Source organism: Onychomys torridus, chromosome 18, assembly GCF_903995425.1.
Source record: "Onychomys torridus chromosome 18, mOncTor1.1, whole genome shotgun sequence".
Lineage (NCBI taxonomy): Eukaryota > Metazoa > Chordata > Mammalia > Rodentia > Cricetidae > Onychomys > Onychomys torridus.
In genome coordinates this window covers 42,549,677-42,576,654 of record NC_050460.1, presented here as the reverse complement: position 1 = coordinate 42,576,654, position 26,978 = coordinate 42,549,677, and the positions used below count along the sequence as shown (strand labels likewise).

At 52.2% G+C, this 26,978-nt stretch overlaps 2 protein-coding genes across 2 annotated transcripts in view; one reads left to right on the top strand and one right to left on the bottom strand.

The window, feature by feature from the left end:
- The window catches only part of Cdh23 (cadherin related 23), a 380,451-nt gene that overhangs the window by 313,505 nt on the left and 39,968 nt on the right, over nt 1-26,978 (top strand). The window lies entirely within an intron of this gene.
- On the bottom strand, nt 940-26,175 carry Vsir (V-set immunoregulatory receptor). The gene is made up of 7 exons (XM_036167013.1): nt 25,966-26,175; nt 15,071-15,499; nt 14,325-14,381; nt 8,668-8,775; nt 5,690-5,717; nt 4,800-4,996; nt 940-4,640 (listed from the first exon to the last, which is right to left on the bottom strand). The coding sequence occupies exons 1-7, from the start codon at nt 26,045-26,047 to the stop codon at nt 4,603-4,605; spliced, it is 939 nt and encodes a 312-aa protein (XP_036022906.1). The 5' UTR covers nt 26,048-26,175; the 3' UTR covers nt 940-4,602.

Here is a 26,978-nt window from a genome sequence, read left to right as displayed (position 1 = left end):
CTCAGTGGTCAGATGGAGCTCTCTGTTCCCTTACCTTCTTCCCCCTGATGCAAACAAGTGAAGTGCATGGACCAGTGTCTACCAGAAGTCATTTGGCCTGGAGGTTACCAGGCAGGAAGGGGGTGACAAGAATTGGTATGGAAGGAGCCTACACATTAGCACGGGTTCTCCAGAGAAGACAGAGCATAAATGAGAATTTATTCCTGGTATGGAGTGAACTGGAACCATAAACTTGCAGGCTCAGGTTCATCTCTCAGGAGCGCAGTGTGTACAAGGCGCGGGCAATAGCAGATCCTGGGCGAGAAGGCTGTTTGGTTCCATGAAGGGAAGGGGGGCAGGCCTAAGAGACAGGAGAGCCAACCTCAGTCCCACCAGCCACAAACCATGACCCTTTCAGAGCCGCCATTTCCTTTTGCATTAAATTGCATTAAATTAAAAGACTCTTGGTGAGGGGTCAGGGTGGCTCAGTAGATACAGTGCTTGCCACACAAGCATGAGGACCCGAGTTCAGATCCCCAGCATCCACAGACAAAAAGCCAGGCAGGGCTGCATGTAGTCTGTAACCCCGGCAGTTGGCCATGTGGAGGTGAGGTGGGGACAAGCAAATCCATGGAGCTTACTGGTTAGTCAGCCCAGATTTATTGGTAAGCTCCAGATTCACCAAAGGGTCTGTCAGAAATAAAATGGAGGCGCTAGAAGAGGTGGCTCAGGGGGTAAGAGCACTTGCTCTGTTTCCAGAGGACCCAGGTTGATTCCACCCACAGAGCAGTGCACAGCTATCTATAACTCCTTTTCCAACTGATCCAGCGCTCCCTCCCCTGGCCTCCCCAGGCACCAGGCACGCATGTGGTGCTCATACATACACGCAGGCAAAAGCCCATACACATAAAATATTTAAATGCATGCTAAAAAATGCAATGGTGGGGCTGGAACGAGACCTCAGTTATTAAAATCTCTCTTTTAATTTGTTGCTCTTGCAGAGGACCAGGGTTTGATCCCCAGCACTCACGTAGTAGCTCATAACTATTTTAACTCCAGTTCCAAGGGATCCAACGGGCATGCATATGACGTATATACATGCATTTAGGCAAACCATTCATAAAGTAAATAAAATCTTTAAAAATAATACATTGCAGAGGAATGGAGGAAGATGCCCAATGGTGATTTCTGACTTACACACACACATAAAACATATATACATGCATACTTCATACACATGCACACAAAAAAGACTTGCAGGACTGACACAGAGAGGGATGTCAAACACACAAAATCACTCATGAAAGTCTTTTGGGAAACATATGTTAACAAAAAAGATTAATATGTGGCATCCATACTGCTACTCCCTTCCCCTGAATCCAAGGCAGACATGACTAATTAATCTCAGCACTTTCTTAACAGCTATATTATCACATCTGAATTCCTTCTCACCATATATTCCAGGAAGCCACACCAACATATCAGAGCCATGAAACCCAGTGAAATGTTTATCCCTTGGCATGGTGAGCTCAAAGCGATAATGCCATTATGGGGATCCTAGCAGGCCCAGACAAAGCTAGGTCCCCAGGGCGTAATCCTGGGGTCCTGGTTCAGCCCAGTTACCCAAGGACTCTATATCAGCTATCAGCTCCCCCAGGCAGCCTCCGACTGTTATTAGTTCCCACCCTCCCAGGACTCGAATTCATTGTGGGCAAAGCAGAGGGCATGCAGGGCATGGGCCAGATGGTCCATGCTCTCTGTGGTCTGAGACAGGCAATCAGCTGGGCCATTTGTTTTCAAGGGACTTTTTCCTCCCCGTATCCTGCTTGGCACCCCCAGTTCCTCTTTGCCTATTTTAGTTCCCTGAGAAAAATTTTGGTTCAGCTCCCACCATAGCCAGGTCAGTCCTGGGGTGATGCTCCAGCTCCTACCCAGGAAACCCTTCTCCAGGAGCTAGCATGTTACCAGGACCCTATGTTAGTAGAGATAACCGGCCCTCTGAAGCCCTCAGCCTAGCTGCCTCCTCCAAGTCCTTCCTCCGAGGAGCAGTTCCTGAAGGAGCCTGGGCTCTGGGCTGCTTCATGCAGGGGAAACACTGGCCAGCAGAAGAAGGGTAGCCCCAGGCCTGCTCTTTTGAGAAGTTAGTCTGAGGCATGCTACAGTACTCCAGCAGGGCCAGCTTGGTCCACAACAGTCACCAGTGACCCTTTTGCTTGTCAAGAAGCCCTTCCCTTATCAGAAACCTTTCCTCCTGGTCCGTCCCATCCCAGTCCCAGGGAGACCTTTATGTGAACTTCCAGAGATAGGCAAAGAACACCCCCACCCCCAACCCCGCAGTTTCTGATGGATCGCCTAAGGATGAATTAGTTCTTCAGAATATAGACTTCTCTCCCTAGGCTTCTGCTAGTGCCAGGAATCCAATATGGCTCAGGAGACTACAGGGCTCCTTCCTCCTCCCGGGAGCTCAGTTCCCCACTGTGTCTCAGCATCACCCCATCTCTTGCCCCAAGGGCAGGACACCTCTATTCCCCAACCCCAAGACCCTGCCCCTCCACAGCAGAAGCCAGGTGGCAGGGCCCGAGTTCATGGATGTAGACAGAGCCTGGACCACACAAAAACTGCATCAAAAACAGGAAACCATGAAGTTGACATGCCTTCACTTGCAGGGTCCAGAAAAGAAGAGACTAGAGCCCTGTAGAAGGAAGCTGGGCAGGAAGTGAGTGGCTGTTCTACTGGGGCTGGGGGTTGGGGGGCTCCTCCCCTTTCCACAGAGCAGCAGCCAGGCAGGGGTCTGATAGTCAAATTCTTAGAAGTCATCTGAGTGGCAAGGTCTGAAGCTTAGGGCTGCAGGGACAGGCCAGCCTCCCCCAGGGGATAGGCCGCACTCATCCTATAGATAGTCTGTGGGTTTGTTTTTCTTTGACAGAGGCCCCAAAGCCCTGCCACAAAACACCTGCCGCTTCCCCCACGCCAGCACAGTGCCCCCAAAGCCTAAAAGGACAGCACCCTCTATCCACAGTAACTGTGTAGTCTATGGCAACAGATGGAGCAGAAGAGGAGACCTCGGGGACAAAACAAGAGTCATGGTCTGGGGTCCTGACCACCCCAACACCCCTGCGATGACACAGAGCCACCAGGAACTCAAAGCCCCAGACAGAGCTGGCATCCCACAGGGACCTGTGCTCTTGGACCTTACCGGACCACAGAGTTCCCAGCAGACAGCCTACTGCTGGGCCCCAGCCTCTCCACTCCCTACCCATCTGTCCCCCCGGCCATGAGTGGGTTTCCTCCTGCCTGCAGGCCCTGGGTATGAGCTTTCCTGCCCAGGCCTAGTTCATCCCAGCCAGCGGAAGCAACAGGGAGACAAATGCCAGGCTGGCGCTACTGCTCTCCCAGTGTGGGGCTCCCGTCCCAACTGGAGACTGAAGAGCCTCACCTCCCCCTCGCTCTCAGACGTCAGCTGTGCAACTTCCACCTCAAGGGCACTGTCCTTTCTCTTCATGTTTTAAAGCCCTTCATGAAGGACTCTCCTTGTGTGCCCAGGTCATGCCAGACCCTGGAGATGGGAGCCAAGACTAGCATGGACCAGGGACAAGCTCTTTTATGTGCCAGCAGGTCACGCTGAAGATCAGTGGTCAGAACCAGAAGGATCCCCAGGCCCTGGCTGCCCGCCCCCCCCCCCCCCCCATGCACCAGGCCCTTAAAGCTATCACCTCCAATTTATTCACAGCTGTTTACAGCTGTTGCCGCATACTGCTTTTAATAGCATCCCTTTCACACTTAGAAGTGGCCCAGTATAGATAGGGCATCTTGGAGGTCACCTTTGTCAGTGCCCCACACTGAACAGTGGGAGTGGTGGATGATGAGGACAAGAAGGAGGCCAGTCCCCACTCACCTATCCCATCATGCCCTTACCACCCTCTATGTACAATGGTCTGGCTTCATGTTGCTCAAGACACTAATGAGCTCAAAGTGGCTCCTGGATACAACAGGTACTTCCTGTTTCAAAGCCTCTGGCCACTGAACTCAGTGGACCACCATACAGGCAATGAGAGCCCAGAGTCAGGGCTTCCTGCTGAGGAAGGTCCCCAAGTGAGACTTAGGCAGGCTAAGCTCCAGAGTCCGGGGGCATAGAGCCAGGCCAATAGCGCATCCTCAGACAAAACAGCAGGCCAGCCACACACCCACAGTGGGCAGGAGTCTCTTATATCTTGTGTCTCTTGCCTGGGAGGGTGGCAAGATGACCTACCCCATCCCATCTGGGCTGCTGGTTTCCAGGAAGAAAGGCTGCTGCCACATTCTGGACAGTCTGTGACTTCTTAGGTCATTTGGCATCTGGGGCTGGCGATGTGAAGTCAAGTCTCTGGGAAGAACTCAGCATCCCAAGATCTTGAGAACAGCAATGAGCAATCCAGCATCTTCTCCCTGCGCCCCCTATCTCCCCCCCCCATAGCATCCAGAAATGGTAGGGGAGGGACTGTGCATCTTGTAAAGCAGAGTCTAGGCTCAGAGCAGGAGAGAGGAGGCTGGGGTCAATGCCTAAAGGTCTGTTTAAAGGGCCAGCATAGATCAAATGCACCTGCCCCTAATCCAGGTTCCACTGTCCATGGTCCCCCAGCTGGTTTAGATGACTTCAGAGTTAGGGGAGTCAGGGACTGGATCTGTAAAAGAAAGGATAAAGAAGTGAATGGGGGGAGGGGTACCTGTGTCCCCTTGTTCAACTCTGCACCATGAAGACTCCCCAGGGATGGGGGGTGGGGCCCCCAGAGCCTGCAGTCCTAATGTTTATTAGTCAGTGTTGTCAAGTCTGAGACACTCACCTAGGGATGGGAAGAAGACATCCCCGGGACCTGGAGGAGACAGAGGTGTGCTGGGGGCAGAGAGCAGATGCCGCCCTGACTCCGAAGGTTGCCGCTGGGCCACATAGGACAGTGGGGGCCTGCTCTTTGCCTCGGGCATCCCCTGGAAGGATGGAGCGCTCTCAAAGCCTGGGTTTTCGATACCTTGGGCGTTGCCGCTAGAGAAGAAGAATTCGGGGTGATCAGTGCCACTCAGAGCATTTCTATCTTTCCTGCCTCCCCTCCCAGCTATGACAAGGGTAGCTTGTGAAAGCCTTCCAACTCAGAGGTTCTACCTGAGTGGGATCACTGGTAGAACTTCCTTTGACATATCTGAGACACTGTCTTCTTCAAACACATTGTAGAGCAGGGAATCAAGCTTCCAGAGGTGACTAATTTCTGAGCCCATCCAAGCCAGCCCATGCCCAAGCACAGATAGCATTGTCCTGCCTGTCCATCTCTGACCCCTGCTGCCCTGCCCTGAGCAGCCATTGGCTTGTTCATGCCTGCTCAGCCTGACAGCTTTCTCTTGGAATGCCTGGCACAGCTGAGCCATCCACCATGCATTGGGCTGGGCCTGGGTCATGAGTCCCCCCCTTAGCATGTTGGAATGTCTGCCCCAGCCAGCTACTTCCACTGCTGCCCATCCTAAGCCAGGGTGACCACTGAGACCCAAAGGTGCCCACTGAAGCCCTTCTGAGCAGAATCGGGGACTAGCAGGGGTGGACGTGGTACACAGAGCCAGCCGCCCACCAGCCCAGATGGGCCAGATGCAGCTGTGACCAGCTGTGTCATGCTGGGCAGGGGCCCCACATCACACAGAAACACCCATTCCCAGATACCTGGTTTCTCAAAGTCACGATGGGTCTTACCTGTCCATCCTCACCAATTCCTGGGCACCTATAGATAGACAGAAAAGCTGGTCACAGGAAGGAAGCCTTCTGCAGGCCCCGTCCCCTGCACCGGGAGCATGCCTAGGAGCCCATACTGTTCCCTGAAGAGGTGCAAGTTCCATGTGCCTGTCCAGCAGGTAGACTCAAGGCATAGCCACCTTTGTGTACAAGTGAAATACATCTGTATTGTCCACGTGTTGGATGTTTGCCCCAGGCTTACACTCTCCCCAGAGCCTGACAGTGTCGGAACTTGAGAATCTAAGTTTCGACCAAAGGCCAGGCCCCTGCGTGTGCTGACAGTTGCTTCTCTCTCTGGTCTAGACACAGCTTGCTGGGTAGAGGGTTCAAGGTCAGCTTCTAGGATTAGAAGGTCCATTCTCCCCATACTCTCCCCATCACTCCCCAGCCTTTCAACCATTTTCTCCCCTCACAAGCCACTACCACCTCACCCTATCCTTGGGGTCCCCCTAAAACTGGCCATCATCCAAATGCAAGGACACCAACTTCCCTCTTTCGGGCAGGTTTACATGGGGAAACGAGCTTGGGGGAGGGGCACACACAAACACAGGGAAGTTGCACAAAGTTCCTGAAATCTAGGTCACTTCTGCTGACAGAGTGACTCCATGTCAGGCTGCGTGGGCCAAGCTCATCTGTGACATCTTGCTCTGGGGTGAAGATGGTGACCTCCACTTTGGAGCTGGGGATGCTAAACTGCCTGTTCTTTTCTTTTCTCCTGAGCATGCTCATCCCCAGGCAACCCAGGCCCCTGCCCAGGACTCAGGAGGTTTCTGCCCAGAGTGTGCTGTGCACCATGAGCTAACCTGCCACTGGCCAGCTGCAGCCGGAGTGCTAAGACTTGCTGGTTGCTGTTGGTTCCCAACACCCCACAGCGGCTACTCTGGGGTCTGTGTGGATCAGTGACTCCCCAAGGGCCACTACCCATCCTTGGGCGCTTTGTTTTTCTAAGCATTGATGCATCTGATGTGTGTTTCTGTTGCTAAGTCTGAAATCACAGGATGGATTTGAGGACTTTCATTCAGCGGCAGAGAAGAGACTGGGTATTTACCTTAGAAGATAATTATGTTTGTTTGTTTGTTTGTTTTTGAGACAGGGTCTTACTACGTCATTCTGATGCCCTGAAACTCACTCCATAGACCAGGTTGACTTCAAAGTTACAGAGCTCTGCCTGCCTCTGCCTCCGGAGGGCTAGGATTAAAGGCGTGAGCTAGAAGATACATTCTTGTCCCCTTTCCTGTTACTGGACATGGGACATCCTTACTCTGGGACAGTGGCATGCTCTAGGACAAGGCTGTTCTCCACAGGCACTCAACATGGCATGAAGTGTAGCCCATTCCAGCCCATTGTCAGCACAGGGCTCTTCTCTAAATCCAGGTCATATACTCTCCTGGGGCAGTGTGTATAGACTGAAGGTATACAGAATAAGCGAACTCAGGCCTGGGTCTTCAGAACCCCACATGAATGGCATTCTGGCCTGGTGTCTGTCTGTCTGTCTGTCTGTCTGTCTCTCTCTCTCTCTCTCTCTCTCTCTCTCTCTCACACACACACACAAACACGCACGCACGCACGCACGCACGCACGCACGCACACACACGCACACACACACCTCAGTTTTCTTTCCTCCAGTCATCTCTATCCCACTAGGTCCCCATGAGTAGAATGAGAACCCTGTGGACACCCTGCAAGAAAGGCCAGGCCCATCAAAGGCTGAGTAAAGTCCCCTGCACACTTGTAACTGCCACCCCAGAAGGGTCTGCTTTCCAGCTCCTGTTTCCAGGCAGTGCTGTGGTCTAGGCAAAGGAGAGAGAAGACAGCACCTGGGAATCCATCAGGAACCGAGCCTAGCTCCCCCTGAAGAGCCCCGGGTTCCTCCTTCACTCTAATCTGTCACGTGCTCCACGCTGCCACTTTAGGGATGCCCATGGGCAGCCTGTAGTAAGGTTATAACTGGGAGAAACAGCCTGAGAGGAAGGGTGAGGCGGCCACAGCCCGCAGAGGCCCACTGTGGGCCTCCAGGAAAGAGGGCAGGGGGACAGCAGGCTGATTGAGAGGTGAAGGGGAGGGCAGAGGAAATCTGGTGTGGCCTGGTGACAATGGTCTTCCCTCAATTACCTTCTGCAGCTAGGCAGAGGGAAGAGGTCTGGGAGGAACTGTGAAGGCTGCACACTCCCTACCCCCTGGGCTTCCACCCCTCAGAGAATGCAGGTCAAACAGGGCTCATAGGAAGGACTGGGGGGCAGATGGTGCATCGTCACCCAGAAAAGGGATGTGATCGGTATGTGTGGCCACAAGCTTGAAGCCTGGCTCCACCGTTTATTTGCAGTGTGGCAAGTCAGGGAACCTTCCTCAGCCTCGGTTTGTCCATCTGTAAATGAGGACAGCAATGTCCCCTCTTTGGGTTGTTGTGGTGACTAGGTGAAGCACAGATGCGACAAAACTTGGCACAGTGCCTAGCAGGATAGCCCTGCCAGCTTTGGGCCACCTCGGCTCTGCATTTACAGGGTCATACGACATTCAGTTAGTTAACCTGCAGAGCCTGAGCTTTTGTCTGTGAAAAGCAAGAGACAGCTGAAGCCCCAAACTCATGTCTGTCCCAGCAACGGCTGCTCAGTACAAAACAAACCCACCCGAGGGCCCACTCTAAGAGATCTCTGAGCAGCAGCATCCTTAGAAACCAGTTTGAGCTGGCCCCACCATTCTGTGTGGTTACCTACTCATTCGTATGGAGTGCCACGCCAGCCCTGTCTGGGCACTGAAGCAGATGGCAGACATCAGGCCCAGAGAAAGGCATACATAGGTGCCCTTCTCTCTCAACTACAAAGCCAGCTCCTTGCAGGAGTAGAGAAGAATGGGAAAGGACAGTACAGCCCCCCTGTCCCATGCCATCACTGGCCTCCCAGCCAGGACACCCCATCACGGTCCTGGCAGAAGGTACTTACGGCGGTGAGAGGCCACCTGCCTCTGCTTATAGACCAGCAGCAGGATAAGTGGGAGGCAGAGGATTCCCACGATGCAGGCACCCGTGGCCAGGGCCGCAGCCGTGATACCTAGAAGGACAAAAGCAGCTGACATCAGAGTCCCTTTCCCACCACTTCTCCTGAAGGGAAACTGAGGCACACAAGGACCACAGAGAAGGGAGCTGGGCTGGGCTGGAATCTGCATAACATTTGTGGAAAGGTCCCACGCTCTGTGGGGACAAGCTCTGGAGGTATGTATGCAGGCCCGGTTGCCCCCAAAGGCTTAGGATAGCTCTGTGAAGCCAGCCTGACTGCAGTTCCCCCTTACTCCAAGGTGGCACCCATTGCAGAGGAAGCTTAGTCACTATCTGGAGCCAGGCTCTCCCTGGGAAGATGATGAGGCGCTGGTGGAAGTAGTTGCCATAAAAACACCCCATGGCATGTGCCAGGCCCTTTCAGAGCAGGCAGGATGAGAGGCCCAAGCATCAGGGCCCCATATCCAGGCCCTTAGTGACCGGAAGAGGCCAGGGAGGTCTAATAGCTCCTTTCAGAGACAGCCTTATGTCCCCCACCCCATGGCACACAGGGAAATGAGGACTGTTGCCCATGACAGAGATACTACCAAAGAAGAGAGAACAGACCCCTCATCCCATCTACAAGGGAGAGAGAGCTAGACCACCCTGGACCTCAGGTTGTCCACTAAAAGGCCTTTCACACCACATTGCCAGGGTTCAAGGTCAAAAGGAGCCCAAGTGATTAAAAAATAAAATTAGAACCATGGTGTCACATAGCCATGAGGATGTGATTTCTTGCATGCCACCGATATTTGCTTTAAAGATGGATGTTTTACATTTGCTTTTGAAGATGGATTTTTTTTTTTTGAAGATGGATGTTTTACTGCAATGAAAACAACACTCCAGCCTCACCAGGCGTGATGGCACACGCCTTTAATCCCAGCACTCATGAGGCAGAGGCAGGTGGATCTCCATGAGTTCAAGGACAGCCTGGTCTACATAGTGAGTTCTAGCACAGCCAGGACTACATAGAGAGACCCTGTCTCAAAAAATAAAAACAAACCCTAACCCATCCTTTGAGGGAATCCTTGATCTTTCTAGGGTGAAGGCCCTAGAAGCTTGGCCTCTCGATATCACACACACACACACACACGCACACACACACACACACGCACGCACGCACGCATGCACGCACGCACCAGTTACAGGAGAATAAAATTTGCAACAAGAATTAGAGAACTGGGGTTGGGGATTTAGCTCAGTGGTAGAGCACTTGCCTAGCAAGCACAAGGCCCTGGGTTCGATTCCCCAGCTTAAAAAAAAAAAAAAAAAAAAAAAGAATTAGAGAACTGGGCTAGGGGTGTAGTGTAGCATTTGGCTAGCACACATAGCCCCTGAATTCCATTCGCAGCACTTGGAACAAGGGGGAAGACTAGAGAAATGTTCTTTGTTGTTGTTTTTTCTTGTTTGTTGTTTTTGTTTTATGTTTTTAAATAGCCAAAAACAAAGGTACACGTTAAAAAATATTCAAGGGGCTAGAAAAATGGCTCAGTCAGTACAGTGTTTGCTGTACAAACATGAGCGCCTGAGAGGTGGCTCTCCAGAACCCTTTTAAAAAGCCCAGTGTGGCCACATGTAGCTGTAAACTGAGGTGATGGGACAGTGGAGATGGGAGAGTCTGTGGAGATCACTGGCCAGCCAGTTTCACCTAACTATAAGGTGTAGATTTGGTGAGAGAATCTGCCTCAAAAACTTAAGTAGAGAGCAATTAAGGAAGACACCTAGTGTCTACCTCTGGTTCTACATGTTCACATACATACATACATACATACATACATACATACATACATACATACATACACACAGGAATGTAAACACATATGAAAATTCAAAAGTCTCTTCCTTCTCCTCAACCTGGGGACCCTCTCTGTCTACACAGAGACCCACTTCTTTCTTCCCAGGGCTCTATTATCCACAGCTTGCCCCAAATCGGTGGAGACATTCCTGTTTGGTGGGGACACTGTTAAATTCCATTTTTGACAATCTTCATTCTGCAACAAGGAATTCTTAGGCTCAGATTCCGGCTCACCCGGGCAGTACATCTGGACCTAGGCACTTAGCATCAAAGCGCTGAGCCAGGGGGCATCGTGTGCGTGTTTCCTCCTACGCTGTTGCAAAATTGTCTCGGAAGGGGCCGTGCCACCGTGTGAGCCCTGAATCGTAAGGGGATTGGTTTATTTCAGTCCATCTGCTGACTCCAGGAGTTTAGCTGGGAACAGACAAGCCTTTGGAACCACAACCAGGGTAAGCCCATTTCCTTCCCAATTTGAGCCTTTCTCTCTGCCAAAACATGGCTAGGATCTCTTGTCACGGGATCAGGTTCACCTCCAGAGAGCTCTAGGAGCCGGATGAGCCTCGGTCTATTTGCTGCCTTTGCACTTTATTTGGGAACAAAGGCCATTTTTATCCCACTGTTACGGCTAAGCAATGTGGAAGCATAAATGGGCTCGCGGTGAGGTGTATGGAACTGAGCAGACCATTGGCAGGCACTTTGGAAGTACCCATTGGTAGGGAAACGGTACCAATTGCTCGGCAGATTGCAAAGGAAGTTCCAATCCATAGGAAAGCAGCTTCCCTGCCGATTTTAATGTGGCTGCATTTGAACGTGGAATATTGAAAGTAAAAATGTTCTATAATTCATACCATTCCGTGTGGCTAAACCCCATCCAAGGACCTTAACTGTGGGCAATCTGAAAAACTGGCTGCCAAAGCACTTTTCTCTCGTCCCACGGTTACTAAGCAACTCCTGGTGCAGTTAGCCAGGTGCTCACAACCTGCCTTGGAGATTTGGCCAGGACACCCTGCCTGACCCTCTTGTCTGCAAATGGCAACCCTGCCCTCTATGGTCCCTTCGGTTTCACTTCCAGAGTCTGTAAACCTTATGCATGGGACTTGTTTGTCTAGGCTACTGTAGGGGCAGGCTCTGGAGGAATGTATGTGGGCCAGGCTGTCCTCAGAGATTCAGGACACCTTTGTGAAGCCAGCCTGACTGCAGTTCCCCTTACTCCAAGGTGGCACCCATTGCAGAGAAAGCTTAGTCATCACCTGGAGCCAGGCTCTTCCTGGGAAGGTGATGAGGCACTGGTGGAAGTAGTTGCCAAAACCAACCTATGGTATGTGCCAAACCCTTTCAGAGCAGGCAGGATGGGAAGGCCCAGCTTGCTTAGTCTACGTCCAAGGTCTGCCAGGTACCCTGTGGGTGTGTACAAAGGAGGCTGAGGATGGCACCTGGCATGTCCTGCTGTGTAAGGGATGGGAAGGATACAGACACAGGCTGCCCAGTCCTGTCCTGATCTCAGGGGAAATCCATGGCCCCTTGGCAATGCAATGAAATGCCAGCCCACACCTTTGGCAGGTTCCTTCCCCTCCCCGACACTTCCTCTTACCTGAAACCCACTTGGCCTTGTTCCTGGTTTAATCTAAGCTACTCTCCCGTAGGGTAACATTTAGCCACTCAGACTGGAATTAGGAAAAGAAAAACACAAAGACCTTCGCTGGAAGTATCATTAACAGACCCAGGGAGTGCTATGGTTGAGCCCTTGTGTATGAAAGAGAGTTGAGGTTGGGACCTTCCAGAGTTAATGCACAGTAGAGAATAGTGCTCAGCAGTCGGCCCTGGGGCCTGTTTAGCAACGGCGTGGGTGACCAGGCAAATGCCCTAGACATGTGTTAAGAAACCCATTTGTGTTTACCATCAGTTCCCAACCTGCCTTAGCCCAGGGATGGACGAGTTGCCTTGGGATGTGAGGCCTAGTGTGCCTCAAGCAGAAATGGGAACCCACACCTCCCAGGTGCTGGAACTACCCTACCCTTGCAGACTTCTCCCATCTCTACTGTTTTGTTCTCCAGCTCCCTGGGCCTGAGAGAACAAAGTGGTTCCCATGCCTGATGGAGCCCCTTAGATAACATGTGCTTCCCTCTGAAAGGGACCCAGGTATCCCCATTCCCCAACAGAGAAATGATGCAGAAAATGGCAGTGCTGTCCAGACTGTTCACACACACTCCCAAAAGTATACCCAGGGGCCGACTCGGGCTTAGTGGCCAGTGTCGAGACTGCCGGAACCAGGGACGTAGACGGGGACATCTGAGGTCATCAGAGTCCGGTCCCAGCCCTCAACAGCCACAATGGGATCAAGCATGTTCTTTTGGCCCTCAACAAGCCAACTCACTGGACAACAACTCAAGGAAGCAGGAGCCAGGGATTGGTTTCAGAGCTCCAAGAATTGGCAAGGGTTTAAAACATCCAACCCCAAGGGCGGAGATGCATGGACTAACCACCCTGGAGGTCAAAGTCAAGCTTCTACCTCACCCTTGGATATTTCTTCTCTAGAGTCTCAGGACTAGAAAAGTCCCCAACCTCCTTGGCCTATCCACTTCACATTTCTCCAGCACTTCCCTTCCACCATCTTGTGTCTCTGTCCCCAAGACTGAAAGCATAGGCCTTATTTTCACAAAGTCCTGTTGAGGCCTCGTGTAGGGGTTCACACCTGAAATCCCAGAACTTCGTAGGCAGAGGCAGGAGGATTGCTGCAAATCTGAGGCCAGCCTAATTCTACATAGCAAGTTCCAGGCCAGCCACGACCTACCCGAACCCCATTTTCCCCTGCTCATGACAAGCCAGCAGCAGCAGAAGTAGCAGTTTGCAAACTCAGATTCTTGAGGAAGGAACAGGGCCAGGGTGATTGCTCAGAGTGAAGGAGCCATGGGGAAGTGAATGTCGCCATGCCCCACCGCTGTGTCTCTCAAACATGTACTAGTGGGGCACACAGTGTGAGCTGCTTCTTCATGGGAAGGAAGAGGATGCTCAGAGGGGAAGTGAGGACGCATCATGGCTTGATGCTGAGGAGAGCCTGGAGCTCAGCAGTGTGTGGCAGAAGGGCCTGAACCAAAGGCCTCACTGAGACACTGGTGTAGCTGTCGTTCAATTTTGTACACGGTGAGCTTGAAAATATGAATAATTTGACTAGAAATTTGCTTTGGTCTTTGGGGCTTTACACAAGGGTCACAGGTCCCTTCTGTCCTTCCAGAGCCTAAGCAAGAGCTGGCTCACACTGACAAACCTATAAACCACAGCCTCTCTTGGTGGAAGTGTGGAGCACCCTAAGACATGTGCCCTTGCCTACTATTTATGCCACAGGGCATTCTCAAATAAACCTCTACGTGTCCAGCCTCCCTGAGAGCAGAGCCCTCCAATCACCCATAAGGCCCCTCTCCGGGCCAGCACTAGGGCTGACAGCCACCCTGTAGTCTGCATGCCCGGTCTCCTTCCACAGGCATGGGAGATGGGCCGTGAACAGAGCTGGACAGGCTACAGCCAAGTCCCTGCCGTGCCCGCGGGTGCAGTGAACATCTGTGAGAACGGTGATACGTGCTTCACAGAGAGAGCAGTGGCAGGAGCGGGGGCTTATGGGGCCACAGGCAAGAGGGGGAAGGGGAACAGAAGCCGCAGAGAGAGAATGGGGGTCTGCGGGTGTATGGTACTGGGGTGAGAGTCCCGAACAGGATCTGGGCCCAAGGTAAATACAGAAACAGGGTGCACAGAAGATATGGGGGTGGTCATCTTACTGTCACTCTCCCGATCGTTAGATGGGTATGCGGTGCAGGTAGATGGCGAGTCTTTGCCTGTGGGAACAAAGAGAGAGAGGGCTGTTACGCCAGTGTGAGGCTCACGAGGTCCAGGAGGTTGGTCCAGGCTAGTGACTCCTTTCCTGTCACAGGAATGCACGCTAATGCCTGCCTGGCAGTGCTGGCCCAGTGGAGTCTGTACACACACACATATACAAGTGTGAGCCCATGAGCGCACGCGCGCACGCACACACACACACACACACACACACACACACACACACACACACACACATGTTTTCTTACCCTGCATGTTCTCATGCCACCTCCTAGGGCAAATGGGTACCTGCTGGCACCTACATCTTGATCCAGTCAAGTCTTGCATTCTCAACTGGGCAGACAGACGGGTATAGACACACTCACCTCACAGCCATTTAGCCACGATCAACTGAGACTCAGTACACTATCACCCCCCCCACACACACTGCTTCCATTTTCTCATGAGCAGTAACACTGCCAGTCTAGGTACATACACCCTCTTACATGCAAACGTGACTCTGTCACCAACAGAGACGCACACACCCAAGAGAATCACATGTCTGCACCCCACACATATGCACCCACTCCTTTCACAGCCACATGCCCTTGAGTCCCATGTCACTCATAGTCTCATACATAGCCATGTGGCAGATATGCAGACAGCCTCCCCTCCCCCACAGCCATGGCAGTCTGTACAGGATGCTCACCTGTCTGTACCTGTAGCTCCATGTACCCGTAGAGCCGGTGTTCTGCATGGTGGTGCCTGATTTCTACCACATGACAGCAGTAGAGACCGCTGTCCTGCAGGGTCACATTGCGCACGGTGATGGAGAAGTTACCGTGGTGGTCGGAAGCTAACTCCAGCCCATGCGCCTGGGCCTGGTCGTGGCTGGTGTTAGCCGCCTGGTGGCTTCCGTGGTGTGGATGAGCATGCTGGGATGTGAAGTTCCTTATGGGCCGACGCTCTTTGCACACTTGAACCTCACTTCGAGAGCTGAGATACCACGTCTTGTAGAAGGTCACATCCTGGCCTTTGGACACAGAGCCCAGGATCCTGCAGGTGAGGGTGACGTTCTGCCCTTCGGGACACACGTACAGGGAATATGGTGTAGTAATCTTGAAGGCTGTCGCCAGACCTGCTCAGAGAGAGGAAAGCCCCGGTCACCTGCCTCAGTGAGTGCCACTCCTTGGCACCCACAGGGTGAATAGAAAGCTTGACTCATCTACTTCCCAGCTGCAGACCCTGGGCAAGTCAACTGACCTCCTGAGCCTTGGCCTCTTGCTTAATGCACACTCCTTCCCAACCCATACAGGAGGAGCCTCCAGGCTTCCCCAAGTGGGAGGGGAGAAGGTAGTGGGGAAACCTGAGCCAAACAACACTCTGGCCAGGCAAAATGGGGCCTTCTCCCACGTACCTCATGAATCCTGGCTCCGGCAGGATTGCAGCCAATGGCCTCCCTACCTTGGACATCCCTGTCCTGCACGGGAAGGAGGTACAAAGGAGAATGGAAGGTCTTAGGCTTTGGCCATGCTCCTGACACTCCTGGAGAGTACCAGCACCTTCTGCCCACCCCTACTCCTCACTGAGCACTAGCTGAATAAATACCTGCATGGGCAGGGCCAATGCCAGGTGCCCTACCTCTGCTTCGGAGCCACTGACCTAGCTGAGCATACAGCCTGCATTCATGACCTTGTGGGCAGAGGCAAAGAGACTTGTGAGGGAAGAAATGGCCCTCTGGGGATGGCCCTTCTGGAAAAAGGGTGGGCCTTCTAACTTTAAATGAGACTTCACAAGTGAGTACGTTTACCCAGGCAAGATGGTAGGAATGCAGGGAATACACAAAGCAGCTGAGTGATAGGGTTGCATGACAGGTCCTCACCCATGCACCTGCTACCCAAACATAGTTCTCTCCTTAAGCAGATAAAGAAATCCTCTGATCCCTATCTCGATCCCCATTCCTCTGCTGCTTAACCCGATGGACCTAATGAAGGCATGCTTTGTTCATCTTTTTCTTTTTTAAGACAGGGACTCATGTATCCCAGGTTGGCCCCAAACATACTATGTAGCTGAAGATGACGCTGAACTAATCTTCCTGTCTCTATCTCTCAAGTGCTGAGATTTTGAACTTGTGTGATCAGCCCGATTTGAAGGGCACAGAATCTCATGCCCAGGGCTTTGTGCATGCTGGAGAGAAGCATGCTACCCTCCCGAGCCACATCCCCAGCCTGGGCCCAGTCTTTTGAGACTAGAATTTGAGCTGGAGCCCCTGCCCCCCATCTAACTGCGTGAGCCCATTTCCTCCCCTGTAAAGAGAAAGACATTTGCAGCAGCATGGGTTGAGAGAGGAAGGACGGTAGAGACACAGAGGGCTCTAATGTGAGGGGTGCCCTGGTCAGCACGCCTTAGCGTGGCCTTGGTTTTCATCCACATTGCAGTGGCTGCAGGAGATCTGACAGACCAGGGAAGAGGGCTTTAGAATATACATAGAGAGAGTACGAATGGAGGGCTAGAGTCATAGCTCAGTCAGAAAAAGAATGTTTGCCTAAAAATGTGAGGCCGAGTTTGGATCCTAGAACCCGGGTAAGAATCTGGGTGTGTTAGGACAGGCCTGTGATTCCAGTAATGCTGAGATGGGAAGCAGAAAGAGGTGGATGCCTAGAACTTGCTGGCCAGCTAGCCTAGACTTGGTGCAGTTCCAGAGCAATGAGAGACCCTGTTGGAAAAGGTAGAAGGGACACCTGCCACCAAGCTTAACGACCTGAATTCAAGCCACGTGGCGAAGGAGAGAACTTATTCCAATTCCTGCACGTTGTCCTTTGTCTCCATACACGTGCCTCGGAGTGGAGAGCATACACACACATGCACCCACACACAAAATAAGTACATAAATGTTTTACAAGGTGAATAATAACACCTGAGGTTGTCCTCTGACCTCCAGACATATGCACATGTGCGCGCGCATGCGCGCACACACACACACACACACACACACACACACGCACACACACACACACACACACACACAGCTCCATCCAGAGGTACCATCTAGACCTCCTCCTCTGATGCCCCCTCCCTGCCCTCAGAGCCCAGGACCATTGGTACCAAGCTGGGAACCCCTAAAGCTCTGACAGCCTGGCCCAGTGCAAAAGGCAGCAGCCTAGTGTGGCTTTTGGAGTTGATCCAGGCCACACTGGAGTCCAATGACACTGAGTCATTAGGCTGAGTCTCAGACTCACTGGAAGACAAAAATAAAAACATCAAGAGAGAGGGTGGATGTTAAGGCCAGGACAGGAATCATTCACATGAGTGTCCTAAAACTATTCTCTCTGCAATTCAAGAAACACTTCCAAGGAGAGGGACCAAACTCCAATGGAATGAAGAAGCCCGCTTCAAACTCTTCACCACAAAAATATGAATGGCTAGTAAGAGCTGATGCTCTAGGACTGGAGGACTTGTGTGTGTGCATTAGTGTATGAAGGGGACACTTCTATGGCCCCAAAGAATGCCTGTGGGAGAGGAGCATTAGGCCTCCAAGGTAAAGAAGACAGACATTCCAGAGCCATCCCCCAGCCCTGCTCATACACAAAGAGATTGCTGGAATGCTGTTGCCAAGGTGAGCAGAGATTTCAGAACTTCTTTGGAGAGATACCATCTCTTTTCAGGTAGTGACAGGCCCAGGGAAGGGAAAGTGGTCTGGCTGAAGTCACAGAAGGTCAGCAGATCTCAAGTAAAACAGGCTTCACAGATAACCGTGAGAAGCAATGGCGTGTGTCGTGCACTACGTTCAGGGGTCTGTGTTGCTTGTGACAGCCTGAGAGAGTAGGGTTGGAGTCTTCCCATTTCATGAGCGTGGAGACCAAGTCCATAGACTCTGGGTAAAGCAGCTTGCTCGCTCACCATCCCCCAGCAAGGGACTACTGGAGACTGACCTCAGCCCAGGCCTGTGTACTGTTGCAAAGCTGGGAGCAAAGCCCCTCTAGCCTGCAGACCTTGCCTTTGACCCTTAAAGTAGGGGTTTGTTGTTGTTGTTGTTTGGAATTGCTAACATTTAAAAGGTATGGATTTGTGCCTCTGGAAAGTTTGCTCAGTGGTCAATAGCACTGACTGTTCCTCTTCCAGAGGAACCTGGGTTCAATTCCCAGCACCCATATGGTAGCTCACAACTGTCTCTAACTCCAGTCCCAGGGGATCCAATGCCCTTGTCTGGCCTCCTCAGACATGAGGCATGCACATGGTGCTCAGACAGATATTCAGACAAAACTTCCATACACATAAAATAATTTCTTTCTTTTCTTTTCTTTTCTTTTCTTTTTTTTTTTTTTTTTCCTGAGACAGGGTTTCTCTGTATAGTTTTAGTGCCTGTCCTGGATCTTGTTCTGTAGACCAGACTGGCCTCAGACTCACAGAGATCCACCTGCCTCTGCCTCCCAAGTGCTGGGATTAAAGGCGTGCAACGCCGCCGCTGCCGCCGCCGCCGCCGCCGCCGCCGCCGCCGCCGCCACCACCACCCGGCACAAAATAATTTTTTAAGTGGGGATTTGATAGGAAAATTTTAACTCCCAGTTTCTCTGAAACAGCAAAGAGCTGTCTATGCATGCCTCTGCTTTTATCCACACCAGCCTGGAGATTCCCTCGAATGCCTGTATGGACTGCATATGGCCACTAAGCCCTGGCTCTGCCAGATACCGGAGGGGCTTTCCCAGATCTACAGAGGGAGCCAAACCCACAGTGTAGCCATACCTCTGCTCTACCCCTGCAGCCATGCAGCAGCTACCCCAGCCCTCTTTCTCCTCTCCTTGATAGCTCCAGCCTGCGAGCTACCACTGTCCTTGGAGCCAAACTCACTTCCATCAGCACTTGCCCAGTGCACAGCCCCTGGGTGCTGTCAGGAGGGCAGGCAGAGCAGAGGCCAGAACTGCAGGCTTGCGGCGGGTGAGGGGCACGGGACAAATGGCAAGATGCTTAGAAGCCCAAGGCATGGATGAGGTGGGACTCCCATGTGGCATGAGTGTGGCCTAAATGGGAGGGATGGTGGCAGGGGGCGGCATGCCAAGCTGAGAGCCATCAGAGCCAAAGCGATGGTGTTTCGAGCTCAGGTTTGCACCAAAACCTCTTCCTGAGTTAGAGGGCAAAAGAAGCTGTCCTTGGGTTGGGTTTAGGTTGGAGGGTGTTCATATTTTAGGCTTAGGGGTCAGGTAAGAGTGAGCAGAAAAGACATGGTTTGTCTCGAACAGGAGGACCAGAAATGTCCCTCATGTCTGAAGCTCAGAGCAGCTGGTCCCTGGGAGGAGCAACAGAAAACAGCACACAGGCATGCAGAAGGGCCTGGGCACATACCTGCATACACACACATTTTTGGGCCACATGCAGCCCGGCTGGAATTATAATTACTTACTGGGAGGATGTTGTTGCTCATTGTCCCTTACAGATCCCTTCAGGGTTATTGTCAGAGGCCAGGAAAGTGGGTGGGGAGGAAGGCCCCTGACTCTAGGGTAGCCAAGTTCACATGGGACAGGAAAGTGTCCCAAGCCCTGGCCTGAGCATGTACCAGTGAAGAGCACTGCCCTTGGGGACAGGTCCCCTGAGCCCACCTCACCCTACTTGCAAACTGAGTAAGACCACTGGACACCTGCAGGAGGGATTCTGTGAGCTAGGAAAATTCCAGATCTGGGGACTGCTATAACTCTGTCCTAGACAGCAAGATTCCTGGGCCCTGGAGCCTCCTAGGCTGGGCCTTTGCTATGTGAACCTATGCAACTGCACTCAAGAGAGTCCTATGTCCTGAATCCCTTCAGCTCTGCTCTCGGGTACACTGCTTTTGACTTTTATTGTGTTAAATTGTGTGTGCAGAATAGCACGACGTGTGTGTGTGTGTGTGTGTGTGTGTGTGTGTGTGTGTGTATGTGTGTGCATATACACATGAATGCAGGTACCTACAGAGACCAGAGGTGTCAGATCCCCTGGAGCTGGAATTACAGACAGTTGTGAGCTGCCTGGTGTGGAGGATGCTGGGAACTAAACCCAGGTTCCCTGGAAAAGCAACAAGTGCTCTTAACCCCAAGCCATCTCTCCAGGCCCCTCAGGTCCACCACTTCTTATATGTCAAGTACTTTATCCTATTGTGGGTATAATTCCATGTATTTTTGTTTTTAAAGTATTATTATTATTTATACTTTTGTGGGGTTTCTTGTTCGGCTTTGGGTCTTAGGGGCTAGTTGGTAGGTTTTTGGTTTTTTGAGACAGCTTTTTTGCTATGCAACCCAGGCTAGTCTAAAACTCACTGTAGCCCAGACTGCCCTTGAACTTGCGATCCTCCTGCCTCTGTCTCCTGAGCGCTGGGATTATGGGCAGGTGTTCCATGCTATGCCTCATCTTCATTTTAAAGATAAAACTGACTAGAGAAATTGAGTGACTTGCTTGAGGTGCCTGTGGCTGAGCTGAGACCCACACCTTCCACCAGCACGCAGACAGACAGGAAGAACTCTTTCCAACCACCCTCCCAGGGTGGGTGGAGCTAAATTTCATCTCTCAGCTCTTCGAAGAAAAAGAGCTGACCCCAAGATGACCCTACACTCAGAGCAACTGTTCCTTTTGCTCCTCAGACCCAAACCAAAACATTCTTTCATTCCACAAACATTTAGCAAGATTTTAGCATGAGTCGGGCTCAAGGCAGAGGCTGTGAGGCCCAGGGAACACTCTTTGCTGCCTCTTCTAGCTGGGGTGCCCAGCTACAGATAGGACCCAGCCTCTGCGGAGAAAGTTGGAATGGAACTCTTACTCGCCATCCTCTTGTCTTGTTTTTGAGACAGCGCTTCTTGCCACACATCAGGCTCTGTGGGCGTAACAGGGGATGGGTGTGTGTGGGTGTGGACATGCTTTAGCATTGTTTTCTTTGACAGGCGCTTTGCCCACAGTCACCAAGGCAACACCCTAGAGGTTTTGGAGGTGGGTCCTGAGCTTGATTGGTCAGGCCAGGAAGGCCCCACCCAGACAGCTGAGGTCGATCCAGCTGCTAGCTTGCTAAGTAAACAATTATTTGACTGTCTGCAGTTGCTAGGGCCACACTTGAGGAGAGAGATGGGGGAGTAGGGTCTCTAGCCTCCCAGGCATGGGAACTGGTCCCAGCTCAGAGGCCCCATTACCCAGGATGCTCTCCAGGTGCTTAAAGGGAAAGGCGGGGCCTTATCTTTATCAGATGTACGGCACACAGGGAGATAGAGGCAGGGTCCAATCAAAACCCAGAGGAAGTGCCCCAGGGTGAAGGCTGCAGGCTGAAGCCAGCAAGTCTGTGCCGAAGGTTCTCTGGCTAGTGAGGACAAAGGGCATCTCAGATGTGTTTATTGATCCCTGCCCCAGCAGGAAGTGTCCATTCACAGGGACCAAGGAGGCTGGGAAGGGGAAGCAAGGCTCTATGGGAGGAAGTCACTCTTCCAGCATCCAGGGATAGGGCCTAGTCACTGTGCCTCCTGGAGAGGGCCTGGGCAGTGGGCCAGGGAGGATCCAACCCAGACTCAAGGCCTCTCTGAGGAGGACGCAACCCCATGGCCACTACTAAGATCTGAGGAGCTCACTTGGTAGGCTTGTTCCATGCAGCGCAGACACGGACTTGTTGTTTAATTATTCCCAAGCCTGTGAAATAGAAGCTTGGGCTAGGAAGCCAAAACACAGAAGAAACCTGTCTACAGTCTCACAGAGAATATGTTGTGGACAGATTTCAAACCCAGGCCTCTGGGGAGCTGATGTGGTCTCTAGAAATCAGAGGTAACCAGAGACTGGCTCCACCTCCTCCCCACAGATGGACAGCTGACCTAGCCAATGAGGGCTTAGTTTGCCGGGCAGCATTAATAACTCAAGTAGTTTTACTTTTGATTTTACATTAAATAACACTGAATCATTACGAGAGATGTTCGTTCCCACTTCAGTATTCTCTTAGCCCTGATTATATCAAAGAGAAAGTCATAGTTGATGTCACTCTATCTTCAAAATGCCCTTTTCCTTTTGATTTATTTCTACAAGAGACAGCAACAGGCTTTACATGCTGAGTCTGGCCCAGCCTACGTTTCCAACTAACGTTTAATTCCCTTATCTGGCTTGCTAGAGGTGTTCTTTTTATATGTTCTATTTATGGCCGATGATACTAGCTTTCCACTTGTGACACTGACTTAGAATTTCCTCTAAAATTTTTACTTAAAAAAAAAAGTGTAGATTTAAAGGAAAAACAAGTAGGTAGATGTTCGGCAGATATTACCTAAGGGTGATGAGCAAAGGAACCCAGAATGCACAGAGGGGAATTACCCTCCCCTGAGACTGGCACCCAACTACAACTATGTCACACAACCTGTTCACTGCTCAGCTGGGGGAAGTGTGTGCTTGAGGCCCCATGATGAGGGAGTAGCTGAGGCTGGACTGGACCCGGGGTCTCCTTGAAAGCTAAGACCCTATATAGAAAGGCCAAAGGGAGGGCTGGGTTAGTAGCCAAACACAGCAAGTTCATTACTGAAGGACTGATGGGGAAGACATCTCTTGCTTCACTCTGGGGATGCTCAGCAGTCAATAGGCTGAGGATGCAGATGGAATGTGAGAGGATGCCCACAGAGAAGCACACACTAAGCCAGGCTGGCTCATCTCTAGGGAACTTAGGAAGAGAACCACCAGGCACCCCTGTGACCATTTCAGACTCTTGGTCCAAAACCGTCCTAGCATCCTTCAGACATTAGGAGTCTGGGAAATGTATTCCCAGTGATATTTCCCATGGTTTCCTAGGTCCTGGGCACTCATTGAGGCTCTGTGGGCAGCAAAAGCTCAGATAGAAAGCCCCTGGTATGGAGTCTCCAGAAACCAGGAGATGGCACACTACCAACATCACAAGGACTGGGTACCATGGGAAGTTTTACCCATCAGCTCCACACAGCTTTGTCGAGGGAGGATGGATTGCTGCCCTGTATTAAAGATGGAGACTTGACCAAAGATGCTAAGGAATTTGCCCTGCTCATAGAAGGCCAGCTAAGATTTGAACACAGGTTCAAAAAACAAAACAGATAAGCTAGAGCTGGAGGAAGCCCTGGCATGTAGCTACACCCGAGACCCCTTACTTAAACATCAGGAAGGCCATGGCCCAGCCAGACCTTCCAAAGGGATCCATGGATACCAGAAGTCAGTGCTCATTTCTGGCAAGGCCAGACTGGCCCTGGACAAGAGTTGCCTTTGAACCTAGGACCTCAAGTTCAAGGCTCAGTCAGTACCAACAGGACACATGGGCCCCGAGGACCCTCTCTTTCTCCTGCTTTGGCCTAAGATCCTGTGTCCTGAACCTGCAGAGGTGACTCCTGTAGCTTCATTTGGTACCCCTTTCCTAGATTCACAGCAGCAGAGAAGCGCTGCCCTGCAGCCAGCCTAGCTCAGTACTCCTTGGGCATCCCATGGCATGGCCATCTCTAGTCTCAGGCTGCTGGGCAGGGCTTAGGGATTTCCTAAGAGCTGACCACTACCGGGTCAGAGGCTTGCAGCACTGAATTTACTCAACAGGGCCTTGCAGCCTTGTTTACCATGAAAGGGAAGACAGCTGCCCATCTCTCACACCAGTGCCCCCATGTGAACAGGGCTACGGGTCAGACTGAGGACAGGCAAAGTAGTAGTAACTTCCTTAAACCTTAGGGATGCTTGTGGGGAAGAGGTTCTGCACCCCCTGGGGGTCTGCTGGCTCCTGGCTCCCAAACAGTCTTTCCCCCCAGTCTCAGCCCATATCAGGCCAGGAGAGGAGTGTGTTCTGGGTGCCACCCCAAGTGCCTCTAAGCTCTGACTGCTTGAAGTTCCCGCAGACCCCCATTCCACCCTGCCCCAAATGCCATTCTGCCCAAAGCACCTGCGCTGACTGGTGAGTGTGCTCAGCCCCCAGGCCTCCTGACCACCAGGTCTGCTATAGGAAAGAAAAGGAAAACGTGAGTGATCACACCTATGTTATTCCCAGTGCTGAGGTCAGGGCAGCTGCAGGCTAAAGGGCCCCTTTGTTCCCTTCCTGAAAGCCATCCCGAGCCCTAATTACCTCCCTGAGCGGAACCATGGGGAGGTGGCCTTCAGCTCACCAAGTAGTTTGAGTAGCCAAAAGCCTTTGTGGCTGTGCCATCTTTGGGGCTTGGAGGCACAGTAGAGTGCAGATTCCCAGCTCCTCAGGGCCTCTTTGCTGTTGGGTGTTCCACAAGCTGTGTCCCTCTACTCCAGATCCCTAGGACTTAGTTACCCAAATTGGAGAGAAGGGACAAGAAAGTAGGGGTCACCTGAGGGAAGGATGATAGCCTGTGGTTGATACAGTACTGGTCCTTCCTGCCTCCCTCCGTTCCCTATCCCTGCAAGTTATACCCTTCAAGGAGCCTTGACCTTGGTGCTGGGACCATCCCCCACCTGTACTCCCATCACCCCATCCCTGCCTCAGTCTCTCCCTTTGAGTGGTAGGGAGCATCCAGGCCAGGACTTCCGTTGTTCTATCTACAGGGTGTGGGCACCTTCTTCCTTATCAGAGGGTCAGGCCTGCCTCCCATTGTTGATAAGAAGTCCTCCTCGGCCTCCTCTCCCTTTGCCTCTGTTAACCTTCTTTCTTTCCTGATCAGCCCATTGGTTCCCTCTGCAGAGCCCACCACCTCCATCCTGACACTCTGGACTCCCTCCGTGACCCACACTGTCCCCGGACCCTTTCTCTCTCCAGCCTTGCAGAAGCTACATGTGTCCTGGGTTTTCTGAGCAGGGAAGGATCAGACAGGCAATCTTCAGGGGACACTCTTGTCTACTGCTTGACCACCCATCAGAATACCCCCTTTTTCTTTGAGATCTTCTGTTCTGGGCAAGCAAGGACCAGGCTCTGGGGAACTACTCTGTCCCAGGACAAGTACAAATTGTGAGTCTGGATTTTGAAAGTGACACCTCCCTGTGTGGGGCTTCTGAGTCTGTGCTGAGGAGTTAGCCAAGCATGGGCTGGGAGCTGGGCTCAGGGAGTGTCCCATTATCTTCCCCAGTACTCCATAGAGGCTGCTCAGCTACAATCTGGCTAAGTGGCAAGAACCCACTGATCACTCAAATGGGTTATCAGTACAGAGCAAGCAACTAAGCTGTCCAGATCCAGAAGTGTCCATCAAAACTCATCCAAGAATGTCAAAGGGGATAGAGTATGGGTCAGAGCACACACACACCCAGGGCCTCTGAGACTCTGTTGCAGGAAGGCAGGGAAATGCCCAGGGTGTCAAAAGTCAATCAACAACCACTAAAGGACTGGGGTAACTCTCTTTATGTCCCTTTCCTGCCTTGCAGAAGCTCTTCATGGCCCCTGCCTGCTCTGGGCTCTCTGGCCAGGGAAGTGCCGAAGACAGTCCCCTAGAGACACCTTTGCCTGCTGTTTTGGCAGCTGTTAGCACGTACAGATGTGCTCCACCAGGATGGAGCCCCACTGCACCCTGATGGGCTGTCCCAGCAGCCTCAGAGCAGCGGTAGGGTGGAGGTCACCACAAGCTGAGGGGATATTCAGGGCACTCCCATCCTGCCTGGGTCCCTCCACCCTACCGGGCTGTGCTCCCTGGCGCTCCTCCTCTGCACCCCACCGCCTGCAGACCTTACCTCTGGATGCCGCCAGGAAAAGAGCGAGGAGCAGGGTCCCCCGGCGCGGGCCGCTGGCCTCAGGGACCGTGGGGACACCCATGTCGCCGTCGAGCCGAGCTAGAGCAGACACAGACTGCTGGAGTGCGCGCAGAGCAAGCGGGGCTCCCGGAGCGCAGGGAGACTGCTTGTACACACCGCCTCCCTGAGCGAGTGCGTGCAGAACCCACCGCGCAGCGGGCGACCTAGCCAGCTCCCTCCCAGCAGCGCCCCCGAGGGGCGGCGGGCGGTACTGCGTCTCCAGGCCCGCGGGTAGGGCCGGTCTTACCAGATAGACAATGGCAAGTGTCCAACCAGCCACTTCCCTCTGTAAAGACCTTTCTACTGTCTCTCTCGGTGCTTTTCAGAAATTATGATGGCCGTGCATACTAAGGAGTGGATCTAAGTCTAACCCGGACTGACTTAGAGTTCTCACAGTCTGGAGGCAGGAACTTCGCTAAGCTCCTGCTGCCAGAGGAAGGAAGGAATGGGTGGGTGGGTGGGTGTATAGATGGATAAGTAAGTGAAATCTGATGTCCACAATGAGTTTAGCAAGTGAGGGGGAGCTTGATCCACTCTGCACTTGTAGGCACTGAAGCTGAGACTCCCTGGTACCCCCGTGCCTGCATGCAAACATTTGATACAGGGGTAAAGAATGAACACATCCCAACCTCAGGACACACTGTCATATCTGTTGGTGGTATGCCCCCTTGGAATCCTCTGTCTCTCTTCCCCCAGGCCTTTGCCCACGGGTACCCAGTTATCTATAGGCTCACTTCACTCTGTTTTGTTTTAATTTACATGCGGTTGTTTGTTTTTGCTTGGTTTGTATTGTTCGGTTTGGGTAGGGGTTTGTATGTGGTCTTTAGTGCTTTAGCTTTTTTAAGACAGGGTGTTGCCATGTAGCTTGGGCTGGCCTCAAGAGTCTCCTACCTCAGCCTACTGCATGCTGGGATTGCAGGAATGCACTGCCATGCCCACTCTGCAGATTCCCT